A 12,882-nucleotide genomic window follows, 5' to 3' on the forward strand; every position below is an offset into this window, starting at 1 on the left:
CCCCCCCCTCTATATATGGAAGATTAATATATCTATATCTATATATGTCTACATCTTCCACATATACACAAACATACCTTTCCCTGCCCCACTAACAAGGACTATTGGTGAAGATATATATATATAGAAGATGGATACATAGATATATCAATCTTCTGTATGTGTATGTGTGTGTGTGTGTGTGTGTGTGTGTGTATATCCATGCATATCCATCTTGCACACAAGACATTTCACCACCTCACTAACACTAACAAGGACTATTGGTGAAGATATATACACACATGCATGTTTATATATATATATATGATATATCCATCCTCCATATACTGTATATCTATCTGTCTATCCATCTTCCATATATATATATATACACACACACACACACACACACACATATATGCATGTGTGTGTACACATCCATCTTCCATACACCCACACCCACACATATGTATGGCTTACAGTGATTAAAAAAAATCCCTACACCCAGACTGTAGAATTAATGCAGTTTCACGCCGCTTTAACTGTCATGGCTCAATGCTGTGGAATCCTGAGATAACACAAAATGCACATTTTAAAATATAATTAAACAATCAGAAAAAAATTAAAAACAGTTCAGAAGATATATAATAGAAAGACATGCACATCTACCAGCCTGACAATCTTAAGGATAACATTGATTTATAACCGATTCAACTGTTAAAAAAAATTAATTTCAGTGGACAGGTGAATTAAAACAAAAACTCTTCCTTGTGTGAAGCAGTCCTTCCTTTGTTATGTCTTGACCATTTGTCTCCCACGAATGACCCCATTTTACTTTAATATAATAAGAAAGGGAGAGGTTTTCCCTGTCCTCTCTGCACAGTTTTTTAAATATTTGTATACACCTCCATCATGAAATCTGCCCTTTTTATTTGTTTAAAATACACAGCACTGCTACTGAGCTGTGCCTTCAAGCAATTTGTGATTCAAAGAGAACCTGTCGCAGGCTTTTCTTGGCATGATTTGTTCAGAGGAGGTTTGCCATGGCCTTCCTCTGAGGCTGAGACAGTGTGTCTTGCCCAAGATCACTCAGTGGGTTTCCACAGCGGAGCTGGGATTCGAATCCTGTTCTCCAGAGTCGTAGTCCAGCACTCAAACCCCTCCATCATGCTGGCTCCTTCTTAAAATGCACACTCACACACACACAACTAAATACCACCTGAACTAAAACCTTTGCTCATAGCTCCAAAACGCACAGCAGAAATCATTCAGCCTGAGACCGCTTTAACTGCCCTGGCTGAGTGCTAGGGGATCCTGGGACTTGTAGTTTACTGTGGCACCAGGGCTCTGTGACAGAGAAGGCGAAATGTGAAGATACCAGCCACAGATGCTGGCAAAACGTCGGTAATAAACTCTTCTGGAACATGGCCACATAGCCCAGAAAATCACAAAAAAACCTAAGAAGGCTAAATGTCTTACAAAATGATAGTTCCCAGAATTCCTTAGCATTGATCCAGGGCTATTAAAGCAGTCTCAGACTGGATTGTTTCTGCAATGTGGATTGAGCCATAGAGAATTTGCTCCAGCTTTGTAATCATTGTCATTGCCCTTTTTCTTATGATGTGACAATGTCATTGATTTTAAGGAAGGCATTGCCCACCACAGGTTTAGGATTCATTTTCTCCCTAATAAAGCAACATGCTAGCCAAGAATAGCCTGAGGCAAAATAGTACCAAATGATACCCTACATCGCCTTCCAAGACACAATATATAGTACCTCAAGGCAGCCAGCAAAGATGGAGGTACTTGGCAATGCTATTAGGGCAGGAAGTGCAACACACAAAAGGATGTGGAGGGCATAAAACTGGCCTCTGGTCTTGGCAGAGCTGCCCACCCATGCCTTTCTACCAAATGCATTTACTGTATCTTAAAACTCTTTATTATTGTTCTTGTGTGCCTTCAAGTCATTTCCGACTTAAAATGACCCTATCGTGTGATTTTCTTGGCAAGATTTGTTCAGCGGAAGTTTGCCATGGCCATCCTCTGCAGCTGAGAGAGTGTGACTTGCCCAAGGTTGCCCAATGGGATTCGTAGCCAATCTTGAGAATCGAACCCTAGTCCCCCAAGTCATAGTCCAGCATTTAAACCACTACGCCATGCTGGCTCTCGAAATTCTTTATATTTATTTATTATTTTATTTTATTTACTGCATTTATACTGCACCCTTCAGCAAAAAAACAGTTAATATGCCTAGGAAAATCCTATGAAGTGAATGAGGTCAGCCTAGGTCTATAGGTACTTGAAGGCATATACGTACATATCTGCCTTCAAGTCATCTGTCGACTTATGGCAACCCCATCAGTTTCTTAGGGCTTTCTTAGGCAAGGAAGACTCAGAAGTGGTTTGGCCAGTTCCTTCTTCTGAAATAAAATCTACAGCACCTGGTATGATTGGTGGGCACCCATCCGAGTACTGAGCAGGGCTTAGGTTCCAAGATCAGATGGGATCTGGTGCCTTTATGGCATCGATTTCCAATCTCATCCTCCAGGGATGTTTTGGACTTCAACTCCTAGAAGCCTCAGCCATCTTGGTCAATGATTTGGGATTCTGGGAGACAAACTAAAAAACACCTGGAAGGCCAAAGTTTGAGAATCATGGCTTTAGGTATTTAGGGACGCATTCCCACTTACAAATAAATTGATTTGTGATCCGAACCAGTGGCAAAGCATGGTTCATACTACATTTGCCCGGATCACTTTTTTTTTTGCTGCAAGAAATATATATATGCAAAATAAAATAAAATAACCCACTTGTGGTTCACATTGATGAATGAATCAATTCAAAATAGACCTGCTCCAATCAGCCAGGTATAAAGGGCAAATTTCTCTTTTCCTGGAGCTTGCATCCATTGCTCCAGGTACTGTTCTCTGGAGCAGCAGTAAACAAGCTTGCTCCATCCTCAGTATAACACCCCTTCATATACTTATACAGTACAGGACTATCACATCACCTCTTAACCTTCTCTTCTCCAGGCTAAACATACCCAGCTCCCTAAGTCTCTTCTCATAAGGCATGGTTTCCAGGCCCTTCACCACTTTGGTGGCCCTCCTCTGGACACGCTCTGGCTTTTCAACATCCTTTTTGAATTGTGATGCCCAGAACTGGACACAATATTCCAGGTGAGGCCTGACTAAAGCAGAATAAAGTGGCATTATTTATTTCCTTGATCTAGACACTTTGGCCTGGAACAGATGGGCCTTTCAGGTGCCTTCGTCACGTGCAAGAGTTGCCTGGTGGGCAAAGCACCCACACGCCCGGCAACCCTCCCATGTGATGAGGGCGCTGCAGCTGTGGTGCGGCCACCAGACATGGGGCGTAATGGTGATGTCACAGCTGCGCTGCCTCCAAACTAGAGACGGCACAATGTCGCAGCTGCGCCGCCCTGTCTGGAGGCAGTGCAGCTGCGACATCGTTCCGTCTCTAGTGCTTTGCGGTGACGCAGCAGCGCCACACAATTTGGTTGCTATGGCACTCCTGTGGAGCAAAGATTTTAAGATTTTAAACATTGAAATTATTTTTTTGTAATTTTGAAATGTTTAAAATATTCTTTTAAAATTTTATTTAAAAACACCACATTTAACCAAAGCTTCACTATGTATATGTAAACTCATTAAGGTTGTGCATATGATATTGTAATCTGAAGGTATAACTTTAATTTTGCTAGTTGTTGATGTCACAACCATTAACATGACATTCAGTGGTATACGGGAATTATGATTTGCGAGTAACATTAGTGCAAAAATTACTAAAGATTCTGTATGTTGTGAAATGGGAGGATGTCAGTGGAGGGGTGTGTGACACCATGAATGACTGCAGCAGGTGACACCAACCCTAGGGACACCATTGGAGCCCAGTATGTGGTCTACTGTGGTCCAGTAGATCTGTATATAATTCAAAACCAGTGTATATATAATTCAATATCATTCATTGGGGGCAATAGAAAACACACAAATACACAGCAGTGTACAAAGATTAGAATGATATATATTATGATATAGATCCAGCAAGGTGTAGTGGATGGCAAGTTGGACTACAATTATGGAGACCAGATCCACTAACATCCACCAAAACCACCAAGCAGTGATAACTTTATTGGGAGAACCAAAGGTACAATATCCATGTTGCAAGCTTTCTAAGCTCGACTGGCTTCTTCATCAGGCAAAGGTGTTAAAAACCATGGAAGAGAATTAACACTGAAAATATTAGTCATAAGCCTGCATTTTGCTGTTTTTTGTTCTCAGTTCAGATGGCATGGAGGGGTATCTCTTGCAGGCTGGCAGGATTCAGTTCCTTGCCTGGGCATTAAGTCCAGTGGGTGACTTTGGGCACGTCACACTCTCTCAGCCTCCTCTGAACAGACATTGCCAAGAAAACCGCATGATAGACTCACCTTAGGGTTGCCAAATGTTGGAAACAACTTGAAGGCATACATAACAACAGCAACAACAACAACAACAGAATAGTAATAGTGTGACTGACTGACTGATTGATTTCAGCACAAAGTAAAACATGACTTTTTACATTGTCACCTGTTCATTTTTTAACATATTCTATCCAAGGTTGCCAGGTTTGTAAGTAAGTTTGTATCAGATTTCCTTTTATCAAGATAGTCAATTTGTCTGGTACAGCAAGATCCGGTAATTTTTCTATTCGTTTTTCTTTTTTTAAAACCTTTTATTTTTATTAGAGTTTACAGTATATAAAATGTATACAGATGATAATATTAGTCATACCTTTTTCAACACCCAGAGTTTTCTTCTGTTTCCAGTATTTGGCATACAGGTGTAATCATATAACAGATTAAAATATTATTCTCTCTTTCCGATTTCTCATAAAAGTCTATTTAAGATAAATAATTCAGGTCTAGGTACTATGTTCATTTTTATATTATTATTAATGATCCTCCTAATTTTTAACCAACACAGTGGGCCCTTAGGGCTTTGGTTCCAGGACACCCCCCCCCCCCCCCCATGAATACCAAAATCTGTGGATGCTCAAGTATCACTATGTACAGTGGGGTACGTAAAATGACATTATATAAAATGGCAAAATCAAAATTTGCTTTTGGGATTTGGGGTGGGGAGGGATTACACTCATCTCTCCATATTTGTGGATTTGATATTTGCGCCTTTTATATTTGAAGATTTGATTATTCATGGATGTGATTAATATGTTATCTCTAGGAATATCTAGGTCCTCCAGTGCAACTCTGTGGTCAACTTTAACTAGAGATTCCTAGAGAGAACACTCTGCTAGGCATTTATAGCTCCTCCAGCTCAGTTCTATGGTCAGTGTCTGCCAGACGTTGACCACAGAGTTGCACTGGAGGACCTAGCCTAGGGATTCCTAGAGAGGTGTCCTTTCAGGTAAAAACATGGTGTTTTTGTTATTTGCAGCTTTTCCATATTCATGAGGGTCTTGTTTCCATATTCACAGGGGTCCCTATCCCCAGAGAATATGGAGGGACAAATGTATTTTCAAACCATGGATGGTTGAATCCAGGGATGCAGAATTTATGGATACAGAGGATGGACTATATTTTCTTTCTCTTTTACATGGTCCACCATTGGTGATAACAGGACCTAACCTATTTATTACATTTCCAAAATTTGTTATTTACATTACTGTATATTTTAGCCAATTTGTCAGGGGTCGTATACCACCTGTACGTCATTTTAAAATACATCAGCTGAAACAACATACAGGCATCTGACTAACATCTCCAATTGTTTTTTTCTTTTTCCTGTTATGTTTGTAACATCTTGCCTGATGAAGAAGCCCATGGAGCTTTGAAAGCTTGCAACAAGTATAATGTGCATTTCAGTTGGCCAATAAAGGTATCACTGGTGGATTTTTGTTTGTATTTGTTAAATGGCCAACACAGCTACCCTTGCACATCATCTTAAAATAGTTCTCCTTAAGATCATAACAACAAGAACATTTCAGTGGCGGGCCAACTGTAGAATGTTAAAATATGAATATACATGAATGTGTGAACAAACATATGCCCATTGAACAAAATAAAATATTTTTATTGATATACTGAGTGGAGGGGGGTCACAATGTCTACATGTAGATGTAAAGGGGGTCACAAGGGTAAAAAGTTTGAGAACCACTGCACTACACCATGCTGGCTACTTTACTATTATGATTTATCAATTGTAAATGGTACTCCAGCTAACTTTAAGAGCCAGCAGACACGTTAATGGAAGCAGGTCTGTTCAGCTGCTGATCAGAGTGCAAGGAGGATGATCTTTCTAGCCCCCTTCCACCAGTGTATAGTGATTAGAGAATTGGACTATGGAGTTACATCTTACAATTATTTATATATACTCATGTATAAGTCTAGAAATTTTAGTCAAAAAAGGATCCCAAGTCGACCTATCCCAAACCTTGATCCTCCAGGTGTTTTGGACTTCAACTCCCAGGATTCCTGGACATTGGCCATGGTGGTGGGGTTTCTGGGAGTTGAAATCCAAAATACCTGGCGAAGAAGAGTTTGGAAATCTCTGGTGTAATTTGTCCTGGAAGCACTGACCACTCTCTACTCCCTCATCTATCCAGCCCTTTAGTGTGATCATATCTGCTGGAACTTTGTAAGATCTTTGGCATTGTTTTCCTTTGCTTCATTCTTTAGATTGATCATTACATGCCCCTAGGTTTCACCCTCAACTTATCCACGGGTCTTATTAAAATCCATAATTTTGGCCCCAAAATGTGCCCTTGACTTGCACATGAGGATGTCTTATAGTTGAGTATATACGGCAATTAAATTTATTCATTTAGAGTAGTTATACTATGCCCTTCAGTGAAAAAGGCTCCCATAGGAGCTTGTTGTTGCTGCTTTGTCTGACTTATGGTAATTCTAAGGCTGCCCCATCCTGAGGTTTTATTGGCAAGATTTGTCCAGAAGAGGTTTACTATTGCCTTCCCCTGAGGCTGAGAGCCTGTGACATGCCCAAGTGGTTTCATGGCTGAGCGGGGGAATTGAACCCTGGTCTCCAGAGTTGTAGTCCAATACAGTACTCAAGCCACTACACTGTGCTGACTCTTCCAAATTATTAATTTGACCGTCCTCTATTCTAAGGCTTAGTCTAAATGAGATGGGACACATGAGGAAGAGGGGGTGGAAGTGAGGAGGGAGACTAGGATCATGATATGCTGGCTGTTCTGTCCCTTGGAGGCCAGAGGTTTAGCAGCTGGAATATGAAGGGAGAGGCTCTCATCAACCGATAAAGCCCAGGAATGATAGAGCTGTGCCTCACTGCTTTTCTCTTTCTCAGAAACCAGAGGTTTAGCAATTGTAATATGGAGGGAGGTCCACCTTTATACCACACTTAGAGTCATTATTGTTTATCCTAAATGTGACCAATGTTTCTTGAAGAAGGGTGGGTGGGAAGACCCATAGCATGATCTTCTGCTTCCTCTGACAGGTTGTGTGTGCAGATGCTAGAGAGAAAAAGATCAGCCAAAAGACTCTTGAGACATTTTTGAGAAGACCCAGAGTAATGGCCACTCTCGGTAGTGATTCAGAAGAAGGCTCTGAGAGGTTGCCGAGTGATCACCCAAAGGAAACGAAAGTCCAGTTCATTAATTCCTCGGGGGGCTATGTCGAGGCTGATGACTACCTGGCCCAGCAGGGCATCATCAAGACTGAGGTAGAGGAGGATGGATATGAAAGCCTACAGAGCTTTGGCTGGAGCCCAGTTCTTGTGAGGAGTCCGACAAAGGTGACCGGAGAGAAGCCCCACCGGTGTTCAGTCTGTGGAAAGACTATTTCCACCAAAGCCAAGCTCATCATCCATGAAAGGACCCACACGGGAGAGAAGCCCTTTGTGTGCTCATACTGTGGGAAGCGTTTCAACCAACAAGCACACCTCAACGGGCACCAAAGGACCCACACGGGGGAGAGGCCCTACAAGTGCGTCGACTGCGGAAGGAGCTTCAGTGATGGGACTTCCTTCAAGAGACACCAGCGGATCCACACGGGAGAGAAGCCCTATGAGTGCGCAGACTGTGGACGATGCTTTCGCGACACCACGGGCATTAAGAGGCACATGATCGCCCACATGGCCAAGAAACCCCATAAATGCGAAGATTGCGGGAAGAGCTTCCTGCACCGCTCAGAGCTGGTTAAACACGAGAAGAGGCACCCAAGAGAAAAACCATACGGCTGTTCAGTCTGCGCTCAGAGCTTCAGTAAGCCACTGTACCTTTTTAGGCATGGGATTGTCCATGTCCGAGAACAACGTGAACACCAGCAGCACAAGAATGGCTTCCCTCCTGAAACCCAGGGAGTTGCACACGATGCTGTTTGCGGGATGGAGGTGCCCGAAGGGGCCAGAGGCCCTATTCCCAAGTGTGCCGCAATGCGCATGGAAGGGGAAAGGACCTTTCGGTGCTCAGAATGTGGGAAAAGCTTCAGTCAGCAAACCAACCTGGTGGTTCACTGGCGAACCCACACAGGAGAGAAACCCTACAAATGCCCAGAATGTGAGAAAACCTTTGGTGACCGGACTTCCCTGAGGAGACATAAGAGGATCCACACGGGAGAGAAGCCCTATCAGTGCTCCGAGTGTGGGAAGCGGTTCAATGATAGCACGTCCTGCAAGAGGCACAAGACCACCCACTCGGGTGAGAAGCCACATAAGTGCAAACATTGTGGGAAAAGCTTCATGTATCAAATCCAGCTGAATAAGCATGCGAGAAGCCACCCAGGGGAGGCTCTGTAGGAAATATGCCAGTGGGGGAGAAATTTTCCACTTGACAAGCATTCATGTTACTCCTTGGAGTAGGGACACCCAGGGCTGCCACAACAGAAGCAACACAAGAATTCTGTGTTGGGTGCAGAAGCTGTCAATAAAATGTCACTCCATGGATTCATCTGATTCCCCCTTGAAAGCCATCAGCTGCTACCACGTCATGTGGTAGTGAGTTCCGCAAGTTAATAATGTGCAGTATGAAGAACTATCTTTTTTTTCATTGTCTGATCTGTATCTACTGACTGTTGTTTCATTTGGATGACCCAAAATTCTCATTTTATCCAAGAGAAAAAGAACTCTGCCCACTTCCTCCGTACCATTCATAATGAACTTTCTACCACATCATTTCACTTAGTTTGCCCAGTGTGTTAGCCTCTCCATGTAGCAGAGTGAGGTGGGAGTGGGGTGATCCAATCCCTTAATGTAATTTTGGTTTCTCTTTTCTGTGTTGGGCCCAGCCCAATTAAAAAAATATTAACTTATAGTGGATCATGGCCTGACTTGCCTATGTTTGAAGGTGTGCTGGTGAAGGTATTAGTTAACTCTCCCTAGTCCCCCAACTACCTATGGGTAAAGGTCAACTTGTAAGATATCTTAAAAATAAATAAATAAAACATTTGTTTTAAATGAGAGTGCCTAATATTTCTTTCCCCACCTTGGAGCAAATATGAATACAAGTAACGGAAGCAGTATTCTTGCAGATGTTGACTGACAGTTCTCATCATCCATGACTACTGACCATGCTGCCTCAAGCAGAGAGGTGGTGACTTACTGCAGCTTCAGCATGGCTAGTCTCCTATCCCTGGCTAAATTGATGGAGAGGACTGTATCTTTTCAGCAGTAGTGGAAGGAGGGTTGCCTTTTTAAAAATATCAAACTTTTTCATCAGGAAGAAATGCAAACCATGTTTTTCTCCCTGCTGCTTTAGTTTTCAACTTATATGAGGAATTAAAGGGGAGAGATATTTTAAAATGAGCTATCATCTCCCATCTGCAATCAAAAGTGGTACAGTACCTTTCTCTACCTCATTCTGCTCCACCTACAAACCTGAGGGAATCCAGTTCAGTAGTCGTACGTTGATTCATAGTTCCCCATCATGAACATTCCTGTATTTGAGTTTTTTCTCACTTAAGTGTTTGCATATATTTGGTTGTGTATGTAGTTCTAGAAATCTTGCTATAACTCTAAGCCTGCCGAGCCTTCCCCTCTGGTGCTGCTTTGGTTGAAGTAAGCCATGGCACTCTTAGCCAGAACATTAAAAATCAAGGGCCTTGATGGTCTTTGAAAATTTCAAACAGTGGCAGAGAATTCAAAATAAAAATATGATTAATTCAAAACTGACACACAAAAAGCTGGGTAAACATTACAGCCTGTCAGGGTTTTTTTCATATACAAGCATACCTCAACTAAAGAATAATAGAATCATAGAGTTGCAGGAGACCCCAAGGGCCACTTAGTCCATTCCCTGCCATGCAGGAATCAAAGCACTCCTGACAAAAGGGCCATCCAGCTTCTGCTTAAAAAACCTCCAAAGGAGACCACAACACTCCAAGGCAGCAAACTCCACTGTCAAACAGCTCTTACTGTCAGGTCTTTCTTCCTAAAGTTTAGGAGGAATCTCTTTTCCTGTAGTTGAAATCCAGTGCCCTGTTCCCTAGGCTCTGGAGCAGCAGAAAACAACCTTGCTCCATCCTCACTCTGACATCTCTTCACATATTTAAACATGGCTGTCATGTCACCCCTTAACCTTGTCTTTCCCCAGGCTAAACATTCCCAGCTCCCTGAGCTGCTCCTCATAGGCTTCCCTTGATCTAGACACTACATTCCTATTGATGCTGCCTAGGATCACATTGGCTTTTTTAGCTGCTGTATCACCCTGATCACTCATGTTCAACTTGTGGTCCACTAAGATCCCTTTCACATGTACTATAGTGGAACCAGATGTCCCTTATCCTTTCATATATATTTTTTTCTAACTAAGTGTAGTATCCTACATTTCTCCCTCTTGAAGTGTGATTTTTGGCCCAGGTCTCTAATCCTTTAAGGTCATTTTGAATTCTGTCATTGATAAGGATGTTAAATAGCACTGGACCCAGGGCAGAACCCTGTTGCACTCCACTGGTCCCTTCTCTCCAGGATGAAGAGGAGACATTCCTGAGACTGTTGGCTTCAGTATGTCAAACCACTATAGATCCACCTAACAGTGTCTAGCTCACATTTTATGAAAACTTGATGTGTTCCTGGGCCTTCCTTCTTTAACAGAAAATTAGGTACCAGAGGCCGAAATAACCAGGAAATAATAGGGAAGTAGCATTTAGCATTTACTGCAATAGTATTTACATTTCTATGCTGCTTAATAGTGAACTCAGCACTCTCTAAGCAGTTTACAGTCTGTAAGCCAATTGCCCCCAACAAGTTGGGTACTCATTTTACCAACCTACAAAAGGATGAAAGGCTGAGTCGACTTTGGAGCCCTGGGATCGAACACACAACGTTGTGGCTGCAGTACCAGCATTTAACCACTGTGCCACCAGGGCTTCTTGCTAAACAGAAGAGCAGTTGAACTTGTTTCAGCAAACTTTTAATTCACAATATGCTTAGGTGAAAAGAAACAACCAGATTGAGTAAGCCTTGCATATGTAAAAAACCACACTTCTGAACCTTCTAGAGACCACTTGAGGGCCTCTTCCAAAATGTACCCCCTGATGACATTTTTTCTTTCACTAGCCTCCATTTTTCTTAGGATTTCCATCTTGGTGGTCACACTTATGGATCTATGATATACCTTTTTAGCGTGTTGGGGGTACCTGGTGAAGCAAGCTTATCTGCTCTCCCCTTTTCTCTTTGTTTTGCTGTTCAGCCATTCTCAGGGAAGAATTGTGGAGGCAGCTGCTGTTTATCTAGCCCTTTGTAGGCAGACACACAGGGCTACAGCAGGATTGGCTTTTGTTGGTTGCATTGGTTACGGTGCAGACTTGCTGCTGTAACACAATACCAAATGTGTGTTTTTCCACCCATCCTTCACTGTCCTCCCAGTGTTGCAAAAAATACTTCTAGTGTGACAGAGAATGAGGAAGAAGAGGGGGGGCTGGGTGGATGTACAAAGGAGCTCAATTGTCAGAGGGGCTTTGCTAACTGAGATATGCCTGTTGTCCGACAGCACTCAGTGGCCACCGACTGTTGCTTAGCTGTTATGTGGAGGACAAAGGCATATGGAAGCCAAGATGGAAAGGGGTATGGAAGGAGTATTCTGGAAAATGACATAGTTGGCTGGGAATGGTATGCTAAAGCACGAGATAGGTGTGTATACATGGAAGAAAAGAAACATTCCCTCACTGACCTGTTCAAATGATGCACAGGGCCAAAATAGGCAAAACCAAACTTTGCTCCAGGGTAAAAAGGGTCAAGTAAAAAGGGTCCTCTTTTGCCCTGAATCAGACGGAAACTCTGGACAATGCCCTGGGCACTGGTGCGGGGACAGACGAGAACATCAATGGGTAGATGAACTGCTGAGTTCTTCTCACCTGGAACTTCCAAGTCATTGCAGCATTTCCAGTTCACATGGTTCCTCCGGTGCCATTCCGTTTGCAGATGTGCAAGTTGATTGCACAAACACACAGTAACACAGTACCATCAGTACAGAGTACCAATGCAAACTGATTGCACAAGTGCACATTTGCATGACTGTGTGCAGACACTGCTACAGTACTAGTATCGTCCTTTTGTGGGTGCCAGTTGTGTGGACTGCTTGTTCTCCCCACATATCTGGAAGCCCCAATGACTGTAAGCTGGGTTTTCCCATCAGTGTGGACACAACCCTAGTCAGTCTGGAGAGGGGTGCTTTGGCAGGGCAAGGGCCATGTGATTCCCAGCCATGCTCTCTGGGAATATTCTGTTACTGTTTCCGCTTGTATGACTAGATCCCTAAACATCTGTAAACTCAACAGTCTGGCTCAAAACGAAGCATTTAATGCTAAGTATGCAAAAGGATCTTGTAGCATCTTTGAGACTAACTGAAAGAAAGAAGCTGATAGCATGAGTTTTCCTAGACTTGAGCCTACTTCCTCAGATGCATGTTTAC

General features: G+C 42.7%; 2 protein-coding genes across 5 annotated transcripts in view; both read left to right on the plus strand.

Annotated features, from left to right (window-relative positions):
- The window catches only part of LOC121921979 (zinc finger protein 852-like), a 10,440-nt gene extending 1,012 nt beyond the window's left edge, over positions 1-9,428 (plus strand). Inside the window, exons 1-2 of one of the 3 annotated variants that reach the window (XM_042450806.1) lie at positions 3,097-3,158; positions 7,473-9,428. In XM_042450806.1, coding sequence (XP_042306740.1) covers positions 7,548-8,771 — 1,224 coding nt within the window. In that variant the 5' untranslated portion in view covers positions 3,097-3,158; positions 7,473-7,547 and the 3' untranslated portion in view covers positions 8,772-9,428. Of the gene's footprint in view, positions 1-3,096; positions 3,159-5,826; positions 5,877-7,472 lie in introns of those variants that run through there. The other 2 variants (XM_042450807.1, XM_042450808.1) reach the window with 2 other exon arrangements.
- The window catches only part of LOC121921898 (zinc finger protein 397-like), a 942,727-nt gene that overhangs the window by 888,349 nt on the left and 41,496 nt on the right, over positions 1-12,882 (plus strand). The gene's annotated exons all lie outside the window — the stretch shown is intronic.

The sequence above is a fragment of the Sceloporus undulatus genome, chromosome 2, assembly GCF_019175285.1.
Source record: "Sceloporus undulatus isolate JIND9_A2432 ecotype Alabama chromosome 2, SceUnd_v1.1, whole genome shotgun sequence".
In the NCBI taxonomy this organism is placed as follows: Eukaryota; Metazoa; Chordata; class Lepidosauria; order Squamata; family Phrynosomatidae; genus Sceloporus; species Sceloporus undulatus.